The 19383-nt window shown below is 44.7% G+C and overlaps 1 protein-coding gene across 2 annotated transcripts; it reads left to right on the plus strand.

The window, feature by feature from the left end:
• Window positions 1-3578: 3578 nt before the first annotated feature.
• On the plus strand, window positions 3579-17111 carry ANGEL1 (angel homolog 1). 2 transcript variants are annotated; one of them, XM_050336223.1, is made up of 10 exons: window positions 3579-3684; window positions 5871-6470; window positions 6989-7215; window positions 7787-7856; window positions 8263-8696; window positions 9372-9498; window positions 10347-10457; window positions 11600-11669; window positions 12096-12253; window positions 13057-17111. In XM_050336223.1, exons 2-10 carry the CDS (start codon window positions 6104-6106, stop codon window positions 13224-13226), a joined length of 1734 nt encoding a protein of 577 aa, XP_050192180.1. In that variant the 5' UTR covers window positions 3579-3684; window positions 5871-6103; the 3' UTR covers window positions 13227-17111. The 2 variants fall into 2 exon arrangements, with proteins under 2 accessions (XP_050192180.1, XP_050192178.1); XM_050336221.1 differs by lacking the exon at window positions 3579-3684 and adding an exon at window positions 3740-3877.
• Window positions 17112-19383: the final 2272 nt, after the last annotated feature.

The following is a 19383-nucleotide window of genomic DNA, read 5'->3' on the forward strand; positions in this document are numbered from 1 at the left end:
AAGTGTGATTTTGCCAAAATAATTTCTGGCTAATAGTGTAATACATATTTTTTTTCTTCCCTGAATCTTCCTTTTCATTCCTTGTCACTGCTTTTACTGCCTTCTTTCCTTACTGTCTATTTCCATTTAGGGCTCCAGGCTGTTGACCTGAAATTTTGTACCCTTCCTGGGTGTCACCTAGTATTGACGTATGATGTGGAGCTTGCAGTTTGGCTGTTCATTCAGACCTATGTGAGGGGAAGACTGGCCAGCTGGCACCCACATCACCACATTTCAACCAGCCCTGCAGCTGTGGCTCCTTTATTAAGACCTTTTCGTTCTGCCAGACTTTATTTGTCAAATGATGGGTTTACTTGCATTACTTTAGTGTGAGAAAGACAAAAGAAAGGGTAAAAATAGGTCTAAATCCCATGAAAGAATTCATGAGACAAGTCATATGCCCAGTACATTAGCCAGTCCCAGCCCAGCCTGTGGACTGAGTCTTCTGAAGTAGATTCAGAAGTGATCCCTGCACTTCATAAATTGCATTATACTCTATTTAAATATAGAAAAATGAGCCAAAGAGAGAAGTTGTCCCACATATGTCCCTACCTTACAGTAATTGCATTATTTAACAAGTAATTGTATATATAACAACACAGGAAAACAAGAAATTAACTTGTAATGACTGACAGGCCAAAGGAGTTTTTTTAATTTTAAGAGGAACTGTTATGCTGATCTAGGAAGTCAGGCCATAGTGCCGTAAGCAATCCTGGGGCCTGACTCAGCTGTGTACAAGCATAGCCTGAGAGCAGCAGGTTCAGAAAACTCTACTGCCCCTCACGCCTTGCCTGTCCTTCTGGGCGATGGAGAGCTCAAACAGGATCTGGTCTCACAAGATGCTGAGCTCTGACATCTGCTGTGGGCATTAGGGGCAGATGGGTGGAGTGTCTTGGAAGCTGGTACTGGCAAGTCCTCTTATGATTAATTTAGCTTTTCTCCAAACTGTTCCCAGATGGCAGCTCCCATCTCTGGGAACTGGAACCCTGGATCCCTGATCTCTACCCTTCTCCTCATTGCTGCCTGGCCTAGAGAAGAGAAGCCTTCCCACCTGGTGATCAGCCTGCTGCAACAACAGTCTGTCTTGGGTGCTGGTGATTTTTCTTTGGCCATTTCTGACAATTTCTGAAGTGAGTTTGCCAATAAGTAAACACTGCACCTGCATCCTTCTTAGACTCATTCTCTGTGTCATCATCAGTCAGCTGCAGGTTCATTTGCTTTTTCTCTTCTGTAAATAAGAAGTTCACAGCCCCTTCCTAGGGGGGCTCACACCTACACACAAAAAGCACAGCTGCTTGGTTTTGATTAAAACATCTCCAGGAAAAATGGTGCCACTTGTAAGATCTATATTCTTGATTTCTACTGCTTCTAAATAGGAGAATCCCATTTCTGGTTTGCAGGGACTGTCTTGGCGTTATGAGAAACCCCAGCAAAGCCTGTGGTTGCCCCACCATGCTATCACCACTCTTCTGTGCCACCAGCACCTTCTGATTCCTAAGGGTGACATTTGGTGTTGGAAACCCCATCGCTCTGGGATCCAATCAGCTCCCAGTATCTGAGAACAGCTGTGGTTTTGGCTGTGGAAACCCCCACAGATGTATCAGAGTTGTGCCATGCTGCTGATAAGAGTTCTTGTCTCCTTTCAGTTCATATTCCAGTGTGTACAATTTCATGGGAAAGTCAGACTGTGGCAGTTGCAGTCTTAAAGCAGACGAGGACAGAAATGTATTCACTTTTTTAGTCTTGAACAGATTCAGACTTCCCTACTGCCAAATTCCCAGTAAGTTAAGTAATAAAGTGTGGCTTGTAAACATGTCAGCACTTAATGGGGCCTTGGATCAAGTGCTCATTTGTCTCACTAACTATTGCTGGTGCCAAAATTGGTTCAGTGCTTATTATTTTACATCTTTTATACTGAGGACTTTGTAACTTTTCATAAGGGGCTAAAACCTAAACTGTAACAGAAGACGCTTTCTGATAAAGGTTGAACAGAACTAATTCATACACTTAGAAATATTTCCATTATGGGCAATGCTCAGTGACCATAATCTCTGGTACAGATTTTGAAACTTATGTAGCTTACACAGTGTAATATGTAAAACAGAGAAGAAGAAAAAGTCTGTTTCCCCCCAAATAAGGTAATTTTAGTAGTTCTTAGGTTCTTAGTTCTTAGGTTCTACATAGACCTCTTAAGTAGTCCAGTCATTACAGACCGTGGTAGAGTTATATTTGGATATAGAACAAAATGCCACAAAACCCAGTGGAAGATTTGACCCTAAAGCAGATGACCATTGTCAGCTTTGATTTTATTGCCAAAGTTTGTAAATATTTTTTCTAGTGTAGGCCAAACAACTACGGCTGTTTGGCCACAGTTGCTTGCTTGTTTATAGCACCAGCTAACATTCTTCTCTGATTTCAGTCTGATTACTCTGATGTGGGTTTCTTAGATCTTTGCTTTTAAAGAACAGCCTAGTTTTAAATGACCCAATCATCAGCCCCTCATGTTGCAGATACTTCCTCTAGAGAACACCCTCCGTTTTCTGACTAGAAATGAAAACCAATGATGGCTTGGTTACTGCAATAGGTGGGAGACCACAGTCCAGTTCTGTGCTTTGCCAGAGACATTTGTGGGATTTGAGATAAGTCACTGCATTTGTGGTCTGTGATATTTTATAACTGGGCATTTGAAAAGGAGAACTGGTAGGACTATTATGTTTGTACATTATAACATCATCTCAGGTCCTAGCCCTAGACAGTCATTCTGCTAATCACCAAGTGTCTTGTCTAACATTGACGCCCCTGCCTGAGTGTGCTGTGACACAGCAGCTGATCACCATCAAGGGAACAGTTTGGCAGCTCTCATCAGTGCAAAAGGCAGGGATGACATGAATCTTGACTTTATTGCAGATACTCATCTTGAAGAGTTTGGAAGAAGGCTACTGAGAATGCGCATTAGAAAGGGGTACTTCATGTAAAAAGCTGTAGTGTGCTCAGCTTGATCTGTTTGTCTTCAGATACTGAAAACATTTAACTGTGGCATGAAGCAAACATGAAAGTCCTGGACTTCAACTAGGACTTCACTTTTCATATGCAATTACCTGTTTGCAACATGTGATGGATCTCAACTTGCAGAGGCCAGAGTGCTCACCTCCAGGTGAGGAGTGATTTTGCAGAGCTGTAGTGGTGACCTGTCAGCAGCACTCGAGGGAGGGCACGCTCCCACTCTGCCATCTCGCCGAATGCATCAGTGTTTGAAAAGCCTGTGTAATTATTAACTCATCTGGAGCAAACAGTGGTTTTCCAGAGGGGGAAGAAAACTGGAAATTGTCCTGTTTGAAATTCTACAGAACAGGGGGTGAAAAATTTTGTTTGAAACCACAAACTTTAGGGTGAGGCAGCCAGAAGGCTGCCGTCACTCAGCCCAGGGTCACAGCTCCTTGACCCCTCGGGGACAGCACAGCCGCCAGGCCCTGAGCTCCGGCCGCGCTCCTGCCTCACAGCGGGACGGGCGGGGCCCCACCCCGGCCGGGGCCGCTCCGCGGGGACGTCCCACCCCGTGCCGCGGCCTCCCGGGAGCGGGCGGTGCGGAGAGGCGCTGGAGGAGCGCCAGGCCCGACGCGGCCGCCAGCCCCGCGGCTCGACGCGGTGAGTGCCCGTGCGCGCCGGGGCCGCGGAGCCCGCGCCGAGAGGTCGTAGCTGAGGCGGGGCCGGCGCGGCGCCGGGGCCGGGCCGAGGGCGGTGGAGGCCGTGCCGTGCCGTGCCGTGCCGGGCGGTATGATCGGCACCCTGCTCTGCTATGTGCTGCTGCCGGCGGCGCGCTTCCTCCGGGCCCTGCGAGGTAACCCGGCCCCGGGCGGGCGGTGGCAGGGGCAGGGGAGGGCGCAGGGGCCCGGCGGGGCGGGGTGTCCGTCACCGCCCCCCGGCCCGGCCTGAGGCGGGAGCGGCCTGGCGGCTCGGAGCTCCCCGATCCCCCGGCCGGGAGCAGGCGGGGCCTGGGGCAGCTGTGCCGGGCCGGAGCAGCTGGCTCCGGGGCGGCGTGGGGAGCGGGGTGTTGTCAGGGAACAGCTGCCGGCTGTTGTACTGCAGAGGCAGGTTGCGCACTGCGCCGGGGCTCCAGCTCCTGCCCCGGGCCTGCGCTGGAGGCTTGGGGACATCTTTAGAAATGGACTGCTCAGAGATGTGTGACTCCCCAGGGATCTGCGGGTGAATCGTGCTTTTCGTGCATCGCTATTTGACATAGTTTCCTAGATCCTGCTGCTGCTTCACAGTCTGTGGTTACTGTGCTGATGTAAAGCCACCCTCCCTCCTGAATTTGTCCCTGGGCCTGTAGCAATGACGGGCACGCTGTCTTTGGTCATAGTGAGCAGCTATCTGACTCCTCTCAAATTCAGCTTCTATGGTGTAGTAACAGGCTCTTGTAACAGCTGTGCTTTGGTAGTGGTGCGTGGAAACATTACCTTAGTGCACTGGTGTTTCTGATGTTCATGAACTTAATTACAAAACTTGAGAGGCATATGGTTCTTAAAGCTCCGTTTCTGATACATACAGAAAACTTTAACACAAAAGATATAGTAAAAGTATACACAGATGTTGCTGACAGTATGTTACTGCTCTGGCTGACTGACTCACAGGGATACAGAGAAAAAAAGTGATTTGTAGTCAACAGAAATTGCTAGTCAACAGCAGGGACTACTGTCTGTGTAGAATTCATAGCAAAATGCAAATGCCATCTCTTGTATAGATAAAAGTGAAAAGAGTCTCTGTCTTTTTCTACTTTACTCCATGAATATTAGTATATTCATTGTTACATTAAAAACAGTTTACAATGTTTTTAGTTTTTTTGCCTCATACAGATCACATCAGGTGATCTGTAATTCTTACCAGGACTTCCTCTGTGCATATATGCTCTCTAATAGGTATATGTTGGTCCCTCTGTGTCTTCATTTTTCATCTCTTAATAACAGAATAATTTTTCTTCTACAACACATTCTTCTATTCTTCTGATATCATAGAATTACAGAATCAAATAGGTTGGAAAAGACCTCTGAGATCATGAAGTCCAACCCTTGATCCAACACATCTTAAAAACCTCCAGGGATGGTGAATCCACCACCTTCCTGGGCAGCCCATTCCAATGTGTGATTACTCTCTCTGTAAAAAATTTCTTCCTAATACCCAACCTAAACCTCCCCTGGCAGAGCTTAAGACCATGCCCTCTTATCCTACTGCTGGTTGCCTGGGAGAAGAGACCGATGCCCACCTGGCTACAACCTCCTCTCAGGTAGTTGTAGAGAGTGATGAGGTCCCCCCTAAGCCTCCTCTTGTCCAGGCTAAACAACCCCAGCTCCCTCAGCCTCTTCTTATAGGAGAGAGTATTTCTTACTCAATCCCTGGAAAGAAACTTGCTCCAAGTTATGATCTACAAGACCTTGGCTTCTTAGCCCATGTACCTGATCAGCTAACTTCCACAGACTGTGCTTTATAGGTGTTGCTGAGAGCTGATAGTTTCCATAGGGCCTTTTAGCTTGTCTGACTGTCTGTGGTGCTGCATAAGTTAGAATTCCATTCCCTCAATTTGGTAAAGCCGTTGCTGTCGTGTGCAGTTTCATTGACTGGCGAACATAACTAGATTTGGACTGTGGCTTAGCATTCCAGAGGGGACAGGGGAAGTTTTTTAGATTGTAACTATTTTTCTTCAGAGAAGTCATTTGTTTGAGTTGATATGCTGAATGGTTGTATTGCACAGTTACAGCAAATGCATTGGAAAAAGAAAAGAGTGAGTGAGAAGGGATTTCTGGCTGTCTTATGTTGATTTTGTTTTTAAATGACAGATGGTTTCTTTACCTGTCGAAAGAATGTGCTTCTGGCGAAGAGCCCGTCCACCCAGATAGAAGGCGTCTTCGCTGCATCCAAAGGAAGATCGGTCTCAGAAGAGCAAGAAGCCCTTCTCCAGCAGTGGTTGGAGGAAGGAGGAGGGAATTTGCCAGCCAGTGAGAGTGTTCCAGCAGTGGGGAAAGTATCAGTTACACTCACTAGTGACTGGTTAGAAGGTTCAGAGCTATTGATGACTAGCCTCAGAGAACTGAATTCGTCTCCAGAAGCCACACTGTGTGCTGATCAGCAGCTCTCAGAGCTAAACGCCTTGGCTTCTTCAGAACTGCAAGGTCATGCAGTGGCTGAACGGGCAAGATTACCAGCAGAGGAAACAGTGACTGTAGCAGGCGGTGCCCCTTGGGCAGCTGTGGTGCCACAGCCAGATCAGCAGATAGCTGGCTGTGCTGGTATCAACACAGAAGTGCTGAATGATGACCCAGCTGTGCTGGCCTGGAGTTTAGCATGTGATGCAGAGACAGTGCCAGCAGAGCTCCCAGCCCAGCCCATTCAGGATGCAGTTCCATTTTGTCCTGTCCCGACAGAGGTGCCCTACCACGGTCAGTAATGGCTCTGAATCTAATGTTCAGTTTGGGACTGGCATTTATAGTGAATGTGGTCAGGTTATTGTGTCTGGACTTGCTGTCAGCAAGACACTGATTTTCCCTGCAGAATTAAGAGGATCATTAGTGACAACTGTAAAGTGAGTGTTTGCTGAGGAGGGTCTGGTCACAGCTAGTGGTCTCTGTGCTGTTAGACTGGTATGAATATCAATATATATTCCCTTCCCAGGAACTGTTCCCAAGTGCTGCTTTATAATCTGAAACGCACTGAAAAGTTGGTTGAGTATTTCAGTGTACTTGACTCTGGTCATGTCTTATTCCATCCCCACTGACAACTATTTTCAAAGGCGCCCAGAAAGAGCACCTGAAAAACAGAGTGGGTGAGGGTTTGCTCAGGAGTTAGAACGCCCTAGCTTAGGGAATGAGAATGGCTATTTTCTGGGTCCCAGGGGAACAAAAGTATCAGAAAGGTGCCCAGTGTGTCAGTAACTTTGCTTTTTGTCTCTTGCATATAGAGATTTTATGGAGAGACTGGGAGGATCTTTCTGTCCAGCCCTGTGTCCTAGAGCAGGTCTCAAAAAACACTCCTCTCTTTGAATTTCGAGTCATGTCTTACAACATCCTTGCCCAGGACCTGGTGGAACAGGGCCTTGATCTCTATGTACACTGTCATCCAGACATCCTGAACTGGAACTATCGCCTTCCAAACCTTTTGCAAGAAATCCAGCACTGGGATCCTGATGTGAGTATGACTGAGCCCTTCCTACAGCAGTGTCACCAGAATTTGAATTCCTTGTTTGATCTAGCAGTATTAAAAAAAAGAAAAAGATGGGGGGAGGTCTTAGGAAGATGCTACCTGCTTGATAACTGAACACTGATTGCTCTGAGAGTGTTTGAGGACTTGTGCAGACCTTTTTTTTGGTGTCTGTCTTGCTTTGATTGTAGAAACTAGTAATACTTTGATGGCAGGGCTTAACTTCTGTAAACAGCAGTAGAGGAAGAAGGACCAGGTTTCTAAGGCAGCACAGGAGGGAAAGCCTGCATAGAAGAGGACTTCATGAATTTCTGTCTTCTTTGAGTCCTCTTTGTGGGATGAAGGATCTTTTGCCTCATCACTGGAAAACTGAATGATAAGCTAATGTGACCCAGAAAGTTATTGCTCTTCATCTGGAAAGTACAGGACAGAGTTGCGGTGATGACATTTCTGGTTGCAGGGTTGGTATGTGAGTGCGCTTTTCCATTTTCTTCCTTCCCCAGAACAAGGTAACTAGCAAATACTTGTGGAGTGAGTGAGGTCTCTGCCTTCCTTCCAGGTTCTTTGTCTCCAGGAAGTACAAGAGAACCATTACTGGGAGCAACTGGAACCGACATTCAAGGAGATGGGTATGTCCTACTTTTGTGGGTCTGTACCTCCAGCTTGTGGGACTGGCCAAGAAATTCTTGCTTACTGTCTTCAAAGCACTCAGTTTTGAGGGACCTCTTCCTGTTTGCTGGGCAGCTGCTGGCCCTACTTCTGAACTGTCTACCTAGACCTTCTTTTGTAATTGATGTCTTTCAGAGTTGAAAGATCAGAGTAACAAAACTGAGAGGGTCCTAGAAGGACAAAGAGAGAGAAAATACACGCAATGATTAATAATAAATGGTGACTACTGGAAGAGAATTGGATATAGTGCTGTACCCAAATGTAGTAGGAACCTTTTCTACACAGTCTTGCTGAACTCCTAGCTTATAGGAGGAGCCTGAGGTAGTGACTAGATAAACCTTTTAATAGGTGATGGTTTCTTTTCAGGCTTTGCATGCTTCTACAAACGGAGAACTGGGACAAAGACAGATGGATGTGCAGTGTGCTATAAGCACAGCAGATTTCAGCTGATCAGCCTCAGCCCCATAGAATACTTCCGTCCTGGCCTGGACATCCTCAATCGGGATAATGTGGGCTTGGTGCTGCTGCTACAGCCTGTGCTCCCAGAGGGCCTAGATCTGAAGGCCATCAGTCCTTTGTGTGTGGCCAACACTCATGTGTTGTTCAATCCACGCCGAGGAGATATCAAATTAGCCCAGGTGGCCTTGCTCCTAGCAGAGATTGACAAAATTGCAAGAACTACTGAAGGCAGCTACTATCCTGTCATCTTGTGTGGAGACCTGAACTCTGTACCTGATTCTCCACTCTACAAATTCATCCGGAATGGTGAACTTTCCTACCATGGGATGCCAGCCTGGAAGGTAGTTGCCAACCAGAATCGGGATTGGCTACCTCTTTATTGCATATTGCTAGAAAAATGCATGGCTGCATCATTTCTCTTGTGAGGAAATACTCTGAATTCTGAATTCAGTTATTCATCGGTCTTCCCTAATATCTCCAGCACTGCAGGGGAAAGAAGTGGACAAGTGTGTGCCTGTTGTTTCCACCACTGCTCTTTTGGTTTCTCTTGAGGCAGACCTGTGATAATAAACCACTTCATTTCAGGTCTTTGTTTTCCTTTGCTATGGAATTTTTGTGCCTGGGTGACTGGAAGTGTAGGGGATTGCAACTCCACCAAGACTTACTGAAATTGTATGTGGATGTTTGTTCTGAAAACAGTTTGAAATGGGCACCTATGCTAGAGTCTCTTCTGGCTCTTACTGTGTGTCTGGGATCAAATACATCGTCGGCTTTCAAGCTAAATCATCAGTTCAATGAGATGGCTGCAAAGTATCTTGTCAGATGACTTTTAGCTAATTGTATCCACCCCCCGCAGCTAAAGGTTTATTACCCTGCACCATGTTAGTTTGTGCCTTTCTATGAGGGCGTTCTCCTGTCTTGCCCTTTGCAGGTGTATATACGTACATTGTATATAGTTTGCAGAAGTTCTGCCCTGCATTGCTGATGGTTCCTCTCCTTTTCTGGCCTCTTTGCAGGTGTCTGGTCAGGAAGACTTTTCCCAACAGTTGTATGCACGGAAACTGCTGGCCCCACTGTGGCCAAGCTCACTGGGTGTAACAGACAATTGCCAGTATGTCAGCCAGTGCCAGCCAAAGAAACCAGGTAAGCTCCAGTATGCACTGACAGCTGGAGTTTGCTGAGGATGGGCAATCTGTGGGCCTTGTTGTCTCTCTGAATAGCTTGGGCATGTGTTGCATGAGGCACTCATTGAAGATTCTCTTCTTCTATCCATTTCCTTGGTGTATGAATTAAATATAATAATTAAATATAATATAATGTAATTAAATATAATTTTTCCAGAATCTATTGCTGTAGCCCTATTTCTACCATTTTCTTTCTCTAGTCAGGAGCTGGATGTTCCCATACCAGTAACATATCTCTCTCCTGTTCCCAGACTTACGTTTTTGTGCAGTTGTAAACTGTGTTCACCAGCCACAGCCATTATATGCACTGTTAAGAAATCATTCTTAAGAGCCTAGTCTTCACATTCTCTATCATGTCTGTTCTCTACTGTCCTTAGAATTTTAAAAAAGGAGCCTACACAAAATAGCTTTTGTTAAAATCTTGTATGTGGAACTTATACTCAACCTGATCTCCAGAATAGTTTTTTCTTTTTTGACAGACATTTCCTTGAGTTGTTCACTAACTGATCTGCTTGAAAGTCCCTTGAACTTGTGGTGTCTTAATTTGTGCTGACCGTGACTGTTGCATTAGCTAAAGGGATAGCAATATCTGTGCTCTGTTCTTCTACATTTACACATCTGTTCTGTTCTACATTTAACTTATTGAGTGATTTCTATTCTCATGGTATTAAATATTTGGGCACAAAAGCCTCTCTCAAACAAAAGAGGTCTAAGAGGCCCAAAGGTCTGAAATGTATGTAGGTGTTCCTGGTAGATGTGACTTTGCTGCAGATATTTTTTTCTTTTAACTTGTACTTTTCTCTGCAGGGAGACGTGAATACAGCCGTGACTTCCTGCTCCAGTTTCGTTTCTGTGATGTTGCCTGTGAACGACCCCCGCACCTCGTGCTCTTGGAAGGTGTGACAGATGTTAAACCAGGTACTAATGAGAGACTTTTCAGCTTGTAACTCTCCTAGATCAATGGAGCACCTCTCCTATGACGAAAAACTGAGAGAGTAGAGGTTGTTCAGACTGGAGAGGACTCAACTGAGGCCTCATTGTTGCCTTCCAGTACTTAAAGGGAGTTTATTAAAAGAGGGAGAGTGTCTATTTACACAGTAATATAGTGATAGGACAAGGGGAAATGGTTTTAAACTTCTTAAAATTCTTTACTTAGAGGGTAGTAAGGCACTATACCAGGTTGCCCAGAGAAGCTGTGGAAAGTGTTCAAGGATGGGGCCCTCGACAACCTGATATAGCGGTTCGCATCCTTGCCTGTGGGATGGGGGGATGGAACTAGACCATCTTTAAGGTCTTTTCTAACCCAGGCCATTCTGTAGTTATAAGATTCTGTAATGTCAAGGAAAACGTGAGGTGGAGGTAATGCCCAGTGAGGAAAGGGGAAGGCAGAAGGGTGCCTTCTGTGACTGTGTGATTGGATTCCATGAGAGCTCAGATGAGTATAATCTTACCTCCCACATACACACTGGCCATGTTCCTTGAGATGCACTGAGATTCAGTCTCTTTTCTTATAAAGTGAAACACACATATGTATACATATTTCTCTTTCTCTGCTTCAAGATTTTTGTGGTGGAGAACACACATGAGGACTAATGTCACACAGTGGCCACAACAGATGTCTCTAGATATTGGTACCCAGTAAACACCGCCTCACCTATGGGCCTTGTGGCATGGCTGGTTCTGCTTTCTCCATTTCTGTTCAGCCTTTTTTGACTCTCTTTGAGTAAGCTGTAGGCTAAGATAAGCAAACTTTCTTTGAGAGCAAAGGTTGAATGAAGTACCCTGAATTTCGATAATATTAAATGCTTTAAGGACATATCCTTAGGACAAAATATGACTTCTCTGTTGTTTGCATTGATCTGGTCTAAGAACCCTTCTGTTAGTCTTAGAGCTTGTGTTTCCTCTGGATGTTTTTCTTTAAGATGGTTCTGACTGGTAGCTATCTTCTCCGCTTGGGCAAAAGGATTCATTTTGTCTCAGGAGAAGCTTCTCAGACTTGGATAGGCAGCCTTTTCTGGCATCTATGTAGGTCTGGCTGGAATCTCTTTGTTCCTTTGCAGACCGCCCTGCACACTGGCCCAAGCCTGCTCCCATGGTGAAAGACCCTGATCCACAGCCATTCATCCCAAGGTAATTTGGTGCATCTTGAATGGCCCCTCTCTTCAAACTCAGTCTTGTTTTCCTGAGCACTGAAAATCTGGCTGAAGTAAAGACTGAAATAAATGTGAGAGTGGAAGAAAGTAAGGAGGGCTAACTGGAAGAGCTAGATCCTTGCAGGATTGTCCCAGCAGCTGGGTGCTGTTCTGTCAGCATTGTGTTGGTGGGTCGAGAATGAAGGGCATAGACAGGACTGGGTATTGTTGACAAAGGAAGTTTATAGTCTGCTTTGCTTTGGTGTAAGTGAAGTGAATAGTTCTGAAATACTTTCTTTTATGTGTTCAAAAAGTAGAAATAGTTTGGACAGCTGCATCAGCAAGGGAACATTCAGCTGTGACTGCAGTACCAAAAAGGCATCATCCCCTTTCCTTCCTTGGTAAATGGTCTGTTTGTGTGCAGGTGTTCAGGTGTTATCCAGCATGGCCTCAACCTGACCTCTGTCTACAGCCACTTCCTGCCACAGAGGGGACGCCCAGAGGTCACAACGATGCCCATGGGGCTTGGAGCCACTGTTGATTACATTTTCTACTCAGCAGAGCCTGTGGAGAACAGGGCAGGTGAGTGTGACAGTGCAGGACTTATCACTGTGAGACAGGCTAGTGCATTCTGTTAAGCTAGGGTAGATCTACAGAGTGTGTCTTTGACTGAAATGATGCACAAGGTGGAAGCAACATTTGCTCGTGTATCATGAGAAGACAGTGCTTATCTTTGCTGTGAAAAAAACAAAGCTGCTTAGGTTCTTGTAGACTTTGGAGGAAGCTCAAACAGAATGGGTTCTTTTCTTCTGTATAAGTATCTTACTTGTGCTCCTGATAACAGGCAGTGCTGGCTCCTAAGTTCAAGGCTTGGACTTCTGGTCTGTCTGAGACCACATGCTGACATTGGAAGGTGGTGACTCTGGTTGCCTTACAATGGCACCTCCTTTCTGCTACCTGAAGCAGGAGTTATGTTGATGAAAGACTGCATGTAAATGCATCCAAGAACTGTCTCTGAGCTGGTTTGGGTCATGTCAGAATCAAGTTTGGGGAACAGGTTAGAAATGAAGAGATGAATTCCTCCTTGGGCATCTGAAGCTCTTGCTAGGACACAGTAAGGAACTTCTGCTGTAAGCAACTACCCGGTGAATTTAGTATATTCTTGCTTCCTATGCCTGCAAGTGTATGAAACCACGAACAGCAATATTGTAGGATGCTCACTGCTTTCACATCTAGGCTTAAAGGTGCATGCAGTGTTTGTGCAGGCTGTCTTCATTCATCAGGGAAACAATAGGAATGAATTGACAAGCATTCCCCTGGGAGTATATAGAGTTAATCTACAGCATGAGTCTCTGGCTGATGTTTCGTTCCATTTTCTTTGTCAGGTCGCAGGCTATACAAGGATGGAGCCCTGAAGCTGCTTGGCCGCCTTTCCCTGCTCTCTGAAGATGTCCTATTGATGGCAAATGGCTTACCAAATCCTTTTTGTTCATCTGATCATCTCTGCCTGCTGGCTAGCTTTGGCTTGGAGATTTCCAGCCTGAGAGAGAGTTAGTGTTGGTTCCCTTTCCCTAAAGAAAGGCTGTTCTGAATAGAGCAGCTGACACACTGGATTGCACAACCTGCTTGCAAGAAAACTCTTCCTTGTCATGCCCTAAAAGTCTCTTCTTCCCCTCACACCCTCACTAAAAGTGGGGATGGGAGAGTTGGAGTTCTTTTTGCATTGGTATTTTCTGGATCTCCGCAACCCTGAGCTGTCTGCCCAGTTGGCTTCCCGTTGTATTCAGGCATTACCATCTCTTAAAGGGATCTTCGTTCCACTGCTTTGTTTAGCAGGTGTTTTCATGCTTCAGGAACCAACATAACTCTCATGTTTATTTGTCCCTGTGTGAGATCTTCAAGGAGCTGGAAAAGAGAAGGGCAGTGCTATCCACTTCTGATTAGTTAATTGCTACCAAGGAGCATGGGATGTATACACCAATATTCTTTCACACCAAAACTATAGTTCTTTTAATTCCTCAGTGATAGTTTATGAAGTATGGTCCTTTCAGGGATAATTGTTTTGTTGCCTTTTAGAGTGTTGGATCTGCTAACTGCTTAGAAATACTTAATAGTGTGTAAGGGCTGCCTTGCTGACAGAAGGGTTTGTGTGGTATAACAGTTTCTACAAGAAACTGCTTGCTGTGACTAACGGACCAAGGAATGGGATTGCCAGGAATGGAGCCAGGGGTTCTGCAGAGCCACACAGCTCTAGAATGGCAGCAAAAGGCTAGAGGCCTTGGAGAAGGCTCCCTTCCTTTCTGTAGCAGTCTCAGAATCGTACCTAGTTTGGCACTTGTAGGAAAAATATTTAGGATCCTCCCAGTGAATATCCATTGAAAAAAAAAAATCACCCTGTAAGGCATGACAACCCCAGAAGGCTAACTCTGGAGGTCCCAAAAAAGAGATGAAAATGGAAGGCATGTGAGAGGCAGCAGAGACATCAGATGGAAGAGCTAATACTTGTCACTTGCCCTACTCTTTCTCTGTGCACTCCCATTAAGCCAGGTGTCCATAGCCAACCTGTAGCATCCACCTGTACCAGAGTGAAGTTAATGCTCCTTCCTTCCTCTGGCCCCAGCCATGTTTTGGTAGGTAGAACTCTCAGGACTGACTCCTGTCTCTTGACAGGCATTGTGAGGAAGGGTAAGGCAGTGTAACTTGGAGCCAGATTGTCAGTCATTTGGATCCCAGTGTACCTTTGGTGTCCTATCACTGTGCTTTTGTTAGCAGTGGCTTGGCCAGTACAAAAGCAGTAGAACTGTATCTGTTCCTAGAGTAAATTCCCCACTTCAGCCTGACATTTGGTGCTCAGTTTTTCCCTGAGAGATGAGACCAGTATTGGCAGAAACATTATCAATCAGTCATTCACAAACGAGGCAGGAAATCTGGTCCCACCTCAGGTTTTTGTGGGAAGGTACAAGGAGACTTGAAATTTTGTTCTTTCTTCCTGGTCTGTATTGAGGGACTTTCATATTTTAAATGTTACTTCCTTTATTGAAAAATAAAATATTTCTGATCTAAGAAAAAAACACAAACTAACGACAGCACCTTGTACTTCTGGCAGCTGAACCCTCTGAAGACTTGCTCAACAAGGTTTTGCTGGCTGGGATGTGAAAGAGAAGAGGAAGAATTAGCTACACAAGATAGTAGTAATGAGGGTTGAAGAGAGGGAAGAAGTGAGTTTAGCTGTTGTCTCCCAGCACATCCCCAAATCCCAGAGGTGGAGAAGAGGTGGTTTCTCTGGCATTGGGCTTGTCTTGCAAAAAAGAAAAAAAAAAGTTTGCATTTAGGAACCCTTGCTCTCCTCTCCTCCCAGAGAAAGAAAGTACTGCCGATCTTTTACAGATCTCTTCTGTAAACTGTACAAAAACAAGGGCAGGGTGTGAGGATTGTGTTCTGTGCCCTTATGAGTATCTAAGGACTACATATTCCCTTCTTGCCCCTGCCAGATGGTGTGGTATTTGTCTGGTGATGTGTCAATGGCTTTGGCTACCCTATTGGGAGTTTCTCTAAGTGGGCAGCAATCTTGGGGGTGAATAATTTTGCAGCTTTGTTTGCCCTTACTTTGACAGGTAATGGTTCTGGCTTGGCACTGGTGTATGGGGAGGGATGCAAAGCTGTGCGTTCCTATTGCTATGTTTATCTGACAGTTTCATTAATTTCTGCAAGTACTCTTATTCTGATTTTGTCAGTGGTTGTATTTGTAAAGGGAGGAAAGGAAAGGGTAAACTGAGAGCTTTATTTTCTGCCAGGCTCCAAAAGAAGCTGCCAGAAGGCAGCCTGGTTGCAGATGACTCCCACCTGCTGTTAACATTGTAATAGGAAGCTTGGAACTCACTAAAGGTTTAAAAACAACCAACCAAAAGCAAAACAAAAAACGCTGTGACACATGGTGTTGGCACTTAGAAAATTAGCTATCTGCTTCCATTTTAATTGATGGCTAGGTCTGATGGTCAATTGATGAGGAGTGTGTGTGTGTGTGTGAAAGCTGCCTGCCCCACCTGTTGAGACCCATAAGGTGTGCTCAGTGCACCATGACATGAACTGGTTGCCCCTGCACTGGCTGAAGCAGCCTGCCAATCCTGTGATGTAATTCTAACATCACAAGTGCTTTTCCCGTTTTATTTAAACCAAAGACTTGACTTTTGGGCAACTTGCATGAAGGCATCTCAGGGAGGTTGTAAGCTTCCAGCTATATTTTGTTGGAAAATCTAATGTTGCACAGGTCAGGCTAATGCTACTTCTTTTTCCATGCATGAAATAATACGGTATGCACTTGGAATGGTTTTAAGTTGCTGAACACTGGAGTCATGTGCTGAGAAATTGCAGAACAATGCCTGCAAGTCCCCTTACTCATCTCTCTGAAGGTTATAAAGCTCCCAGAGGGACTTGTAGCTCCCAAAGCCCTGGCTTACATATGCTTCCTTGGGCACTCATAGGTGAAACTGTTGCAGAAATGCAGGACCATTGCTGGTGACTGCATATGGACACAAAGGCAGAGTTGAAGTCTTGATCACTGTGTTTATTTTGACCACTGCCCCTGAAGCTCTAGTATAGACCCCTGTAGAATTGGTCTTTTCAGAAAGGAAGACCCCCCTGTGTTCTAGAGCAATTTGGAGTTAATATCAAATGGATGTGGAGACCTCTGAATGCCTCTGACTGTGGGGGACTAGAGGAAAAGTTTGGAGGTGGGGTGGACAGAAGGTTCCTAATTCTAAAATAGCAGCTAGTGTATGTATAGTTGTTGGGAGAAAATAAGGTGTTTTATGATGCTTTAAGAATAGCATCCAGTGATTTAATCAGAGCTTGTGGTAATGAGCATCATGGCATGCATAACTGAGATTCCAGATGAGGTTCTTGACACTGTTTCTGGACCCAAATGCATGACTAGTTGCCATTAACACAGGTTTCTGATGAATTACAGAGGGATCTGTAAATTGTTATGGAAGTGGAACAGGAATATCTGCAATGCTCAGAAAGGGAAGTCTCATAGAGGTAGTTACCAACTACATCATCTTAGTTGTGATGCAGAGCTCAGGGAGACTGGTACTCAGGGGAAGTGATGCCAGAGACCAGTGGCAGTGTGTGTACATCCCCTGTTAAGCAGTCTTCTAAGCTGCGGGAGCATGCAGCTGTACAGGCAAACACATTTGACAAAGTATCTTTGCTAAAAAACAGCTTAGTTTGCACCAAGCTGCTAGGCTGTATTTAGTTATGCTATTTAGATAGAAATTGGACTTCCTTCATTTTCTCAGAGTTTTAAGTTCATCACTTCAGGAGGTTGCCCTTTATAATCAGTTTTCCCAGTTACATGGAATGGGAGGAGTGATAAACAAAATAATTGCTCTAGTTTCTTTCCTTTTCTTAATAAATGAAACTTGGCTGCTGTTTGAGGTCATCTTTCTCCATGCCTTTTCCTTATATCTCTCCAGCAGCTGTTTTCCCATGACTTCCATATCCAGTTATCTGACTTACTGATGTTTTTTTTTTTTTTTTTCTGCAGCTGTATTTCTTCAGTTGAAAGCTACGGGTGGAATTCTTTAGGGCTAAGTCTTGCTATAAACTCAACATTTAAATAGGGTCAAGACAAAAGATAGTTGGTTCCCTAACTCCTGAAGAGTTAAGTGGGAGGGGAGGGAGTTCTGAAACGAACACTTAGATGGGAATAACTCTTGTTATATAAAACAAAAAAATGAGTTTCGGACTTAACTGTTAGTGCTCTGCATGCCACCTGCTTTGTGAAGATAGAACTCTGAATTACACTTGACCTTAGTTCCTTTCTCTGAGGAGTCTCTTAGAGGCCCTAAGAACAAGTTCAGTACCTCAGAAAAAATCTCTTTTAAGAGTGGATCAAGGTATGTGTCCTGCTCCTAATGATGTTGGAGTGGCATTGGCAAACAGTCTGTAAAGTGGGCTGTTTCTACAGTGCGATATCTCCTCCCATCGCCACCACCTCAGTAATGAGTGTGTATTGGATGTACTGGTCAGAAATTTGCAGATATGTCCGTGGTTCATCCAAATGCAGAGGAAGCCTTTTCTTGCTTACCTATAGGGATGGGCACACAAGTGTCAGTGGGATACCACGTCCTTTCAGGAGGCTTCCTCTTGTGCAGGTTAATTGAATTGCTGGCTGTGACCTCTCTTGTGCAGGTTAATTGAATTGCTGGCTGTGACCTGCTCCTCATCAGACTGTAGCTGCCTGGCCTGTAGTACTTCCCACAGTGCCATCCTGCTGCCACGCCGAAGCTGCACTGGATGTACTGCACTGTGTTTCAAAGTGTGATACTGAATTTCTGTAGAGAACACAACTGCTGTAATGATAACCAAGATGACAGATTCAACAGCTGGCATGCCTCAACCTCCTTCCTTTTGTCAGCTGTACAAGTTTGGCTTCTCCTGTCAAGGCAGGTTTTCCTCCAAATTCCACTGAAAACTTTATTCTAGTCTTGAAGCTCTTTTCTTGCTTTTATTTATTTTAAAATTTATTTATTTTCTTTCAGGTTTAGACTGTATATTCTTGTGCTCTACAAGAATAGGAATGCTGTACAGTAGAGCTGGGAAATGTAACTTTGCTTAGACAATCAGTGGCTTTCAAGGTGCTCATCTGGCAAATGGGAAAAGGACTAGGCTAGACACTGGCACGTGCTCCAACAAAAGATGTATTTGTTCCATCCAGTCTTTCATTTGTACACACAAAAAAACTTGGCTTCAAGCTGTAGCAATGTTTAGTTTTTTATTCTTTTCTTTTTGGATGCAAAGCTTTCTACTTATATTTATTCTACTTCTATTTATTCAGTTCAGGATCTGCTCTTGAACTGGGGGTAAATGAATGCAGTAGTTATTCTATAGCTATTCCTCTCCTCCCTCCCCTAGAATGAGGTCAGAGATAGAATGAGACCCACTCTTTGCCAAAATAAAAATATAATCTCAGAAAGCCAATTCAGCTAAGTTAACTGAATTCTGTCATGGCCTACTATCCCCCTATGTCCCACCTTTGCCTACCCTAATCCTGCACTCTCTTCATGAATGGTGCTCTTAAGGCTCAGTCTCACTCTCTCATAAATGAATTTCTATGTGCTTTTACACATGTGAGAGCCTTAAGTTTTGCAGTTCTGGGCCTCAGTGTAAAACTGACTAGGTTTGGTTTTCCTAATTTTTAAAATTTCTTCTTCAACCAATTGTTTATCCTTTCCACAATAAAGATTTTCCACCTGAGGTCCAATAGCATAAGCCAGAAAATCTGTGGCCACATCACTGTTTTGGTGTTCGCACTCACTGTCTAAAAATCGCCCTGACTTTTAGATCTATAGGGGTTATAAGAGTTACCTGATTTTTAGAAAAATCTGTAAGACATGGGGCAGAGGGTGTTTTAAAGCAAGCATTTGAAGTAGAGGTTTAGTACTGTGCAATTACCTTCCCTCAGGGCAGAACTGTTCATATAATTAACTTGGCTAAAAGGAACTACTGCATGTGCCTTTCTCTTTGGAGTAGCAGGTTAGGAAATGTTTTTTCCTTTACACATTGTAGGCTTGCCTACATCCTGGCCTTGGTCCAAATTATTACTCATTTCCCGAGAGAGAGGGTATGTTATGCCTGAAAGATGATAGCCTGAATAAAGTTGGACCCCCTTGCACTGAATCTTGCAGCTGACTGCCCTTTATTAACCCAGC

This window comes from Myiozetetes cayanensis, unplaced genomic scaffold, assembly GCF_022539395.1.
Source record: "Myiozetetes cayanensis isolate MyiCay16 unplaced genomic scaffold, myiCay2020 scf6-25, whole genome shotgun sequence".
Classification (NCBI taxonomy): Eukaryota; Metazoa; Chordata; class Aves; order Passeriformes; family Tyrannidae; genus Myiozetetes; species Myiozetetes cayanensis.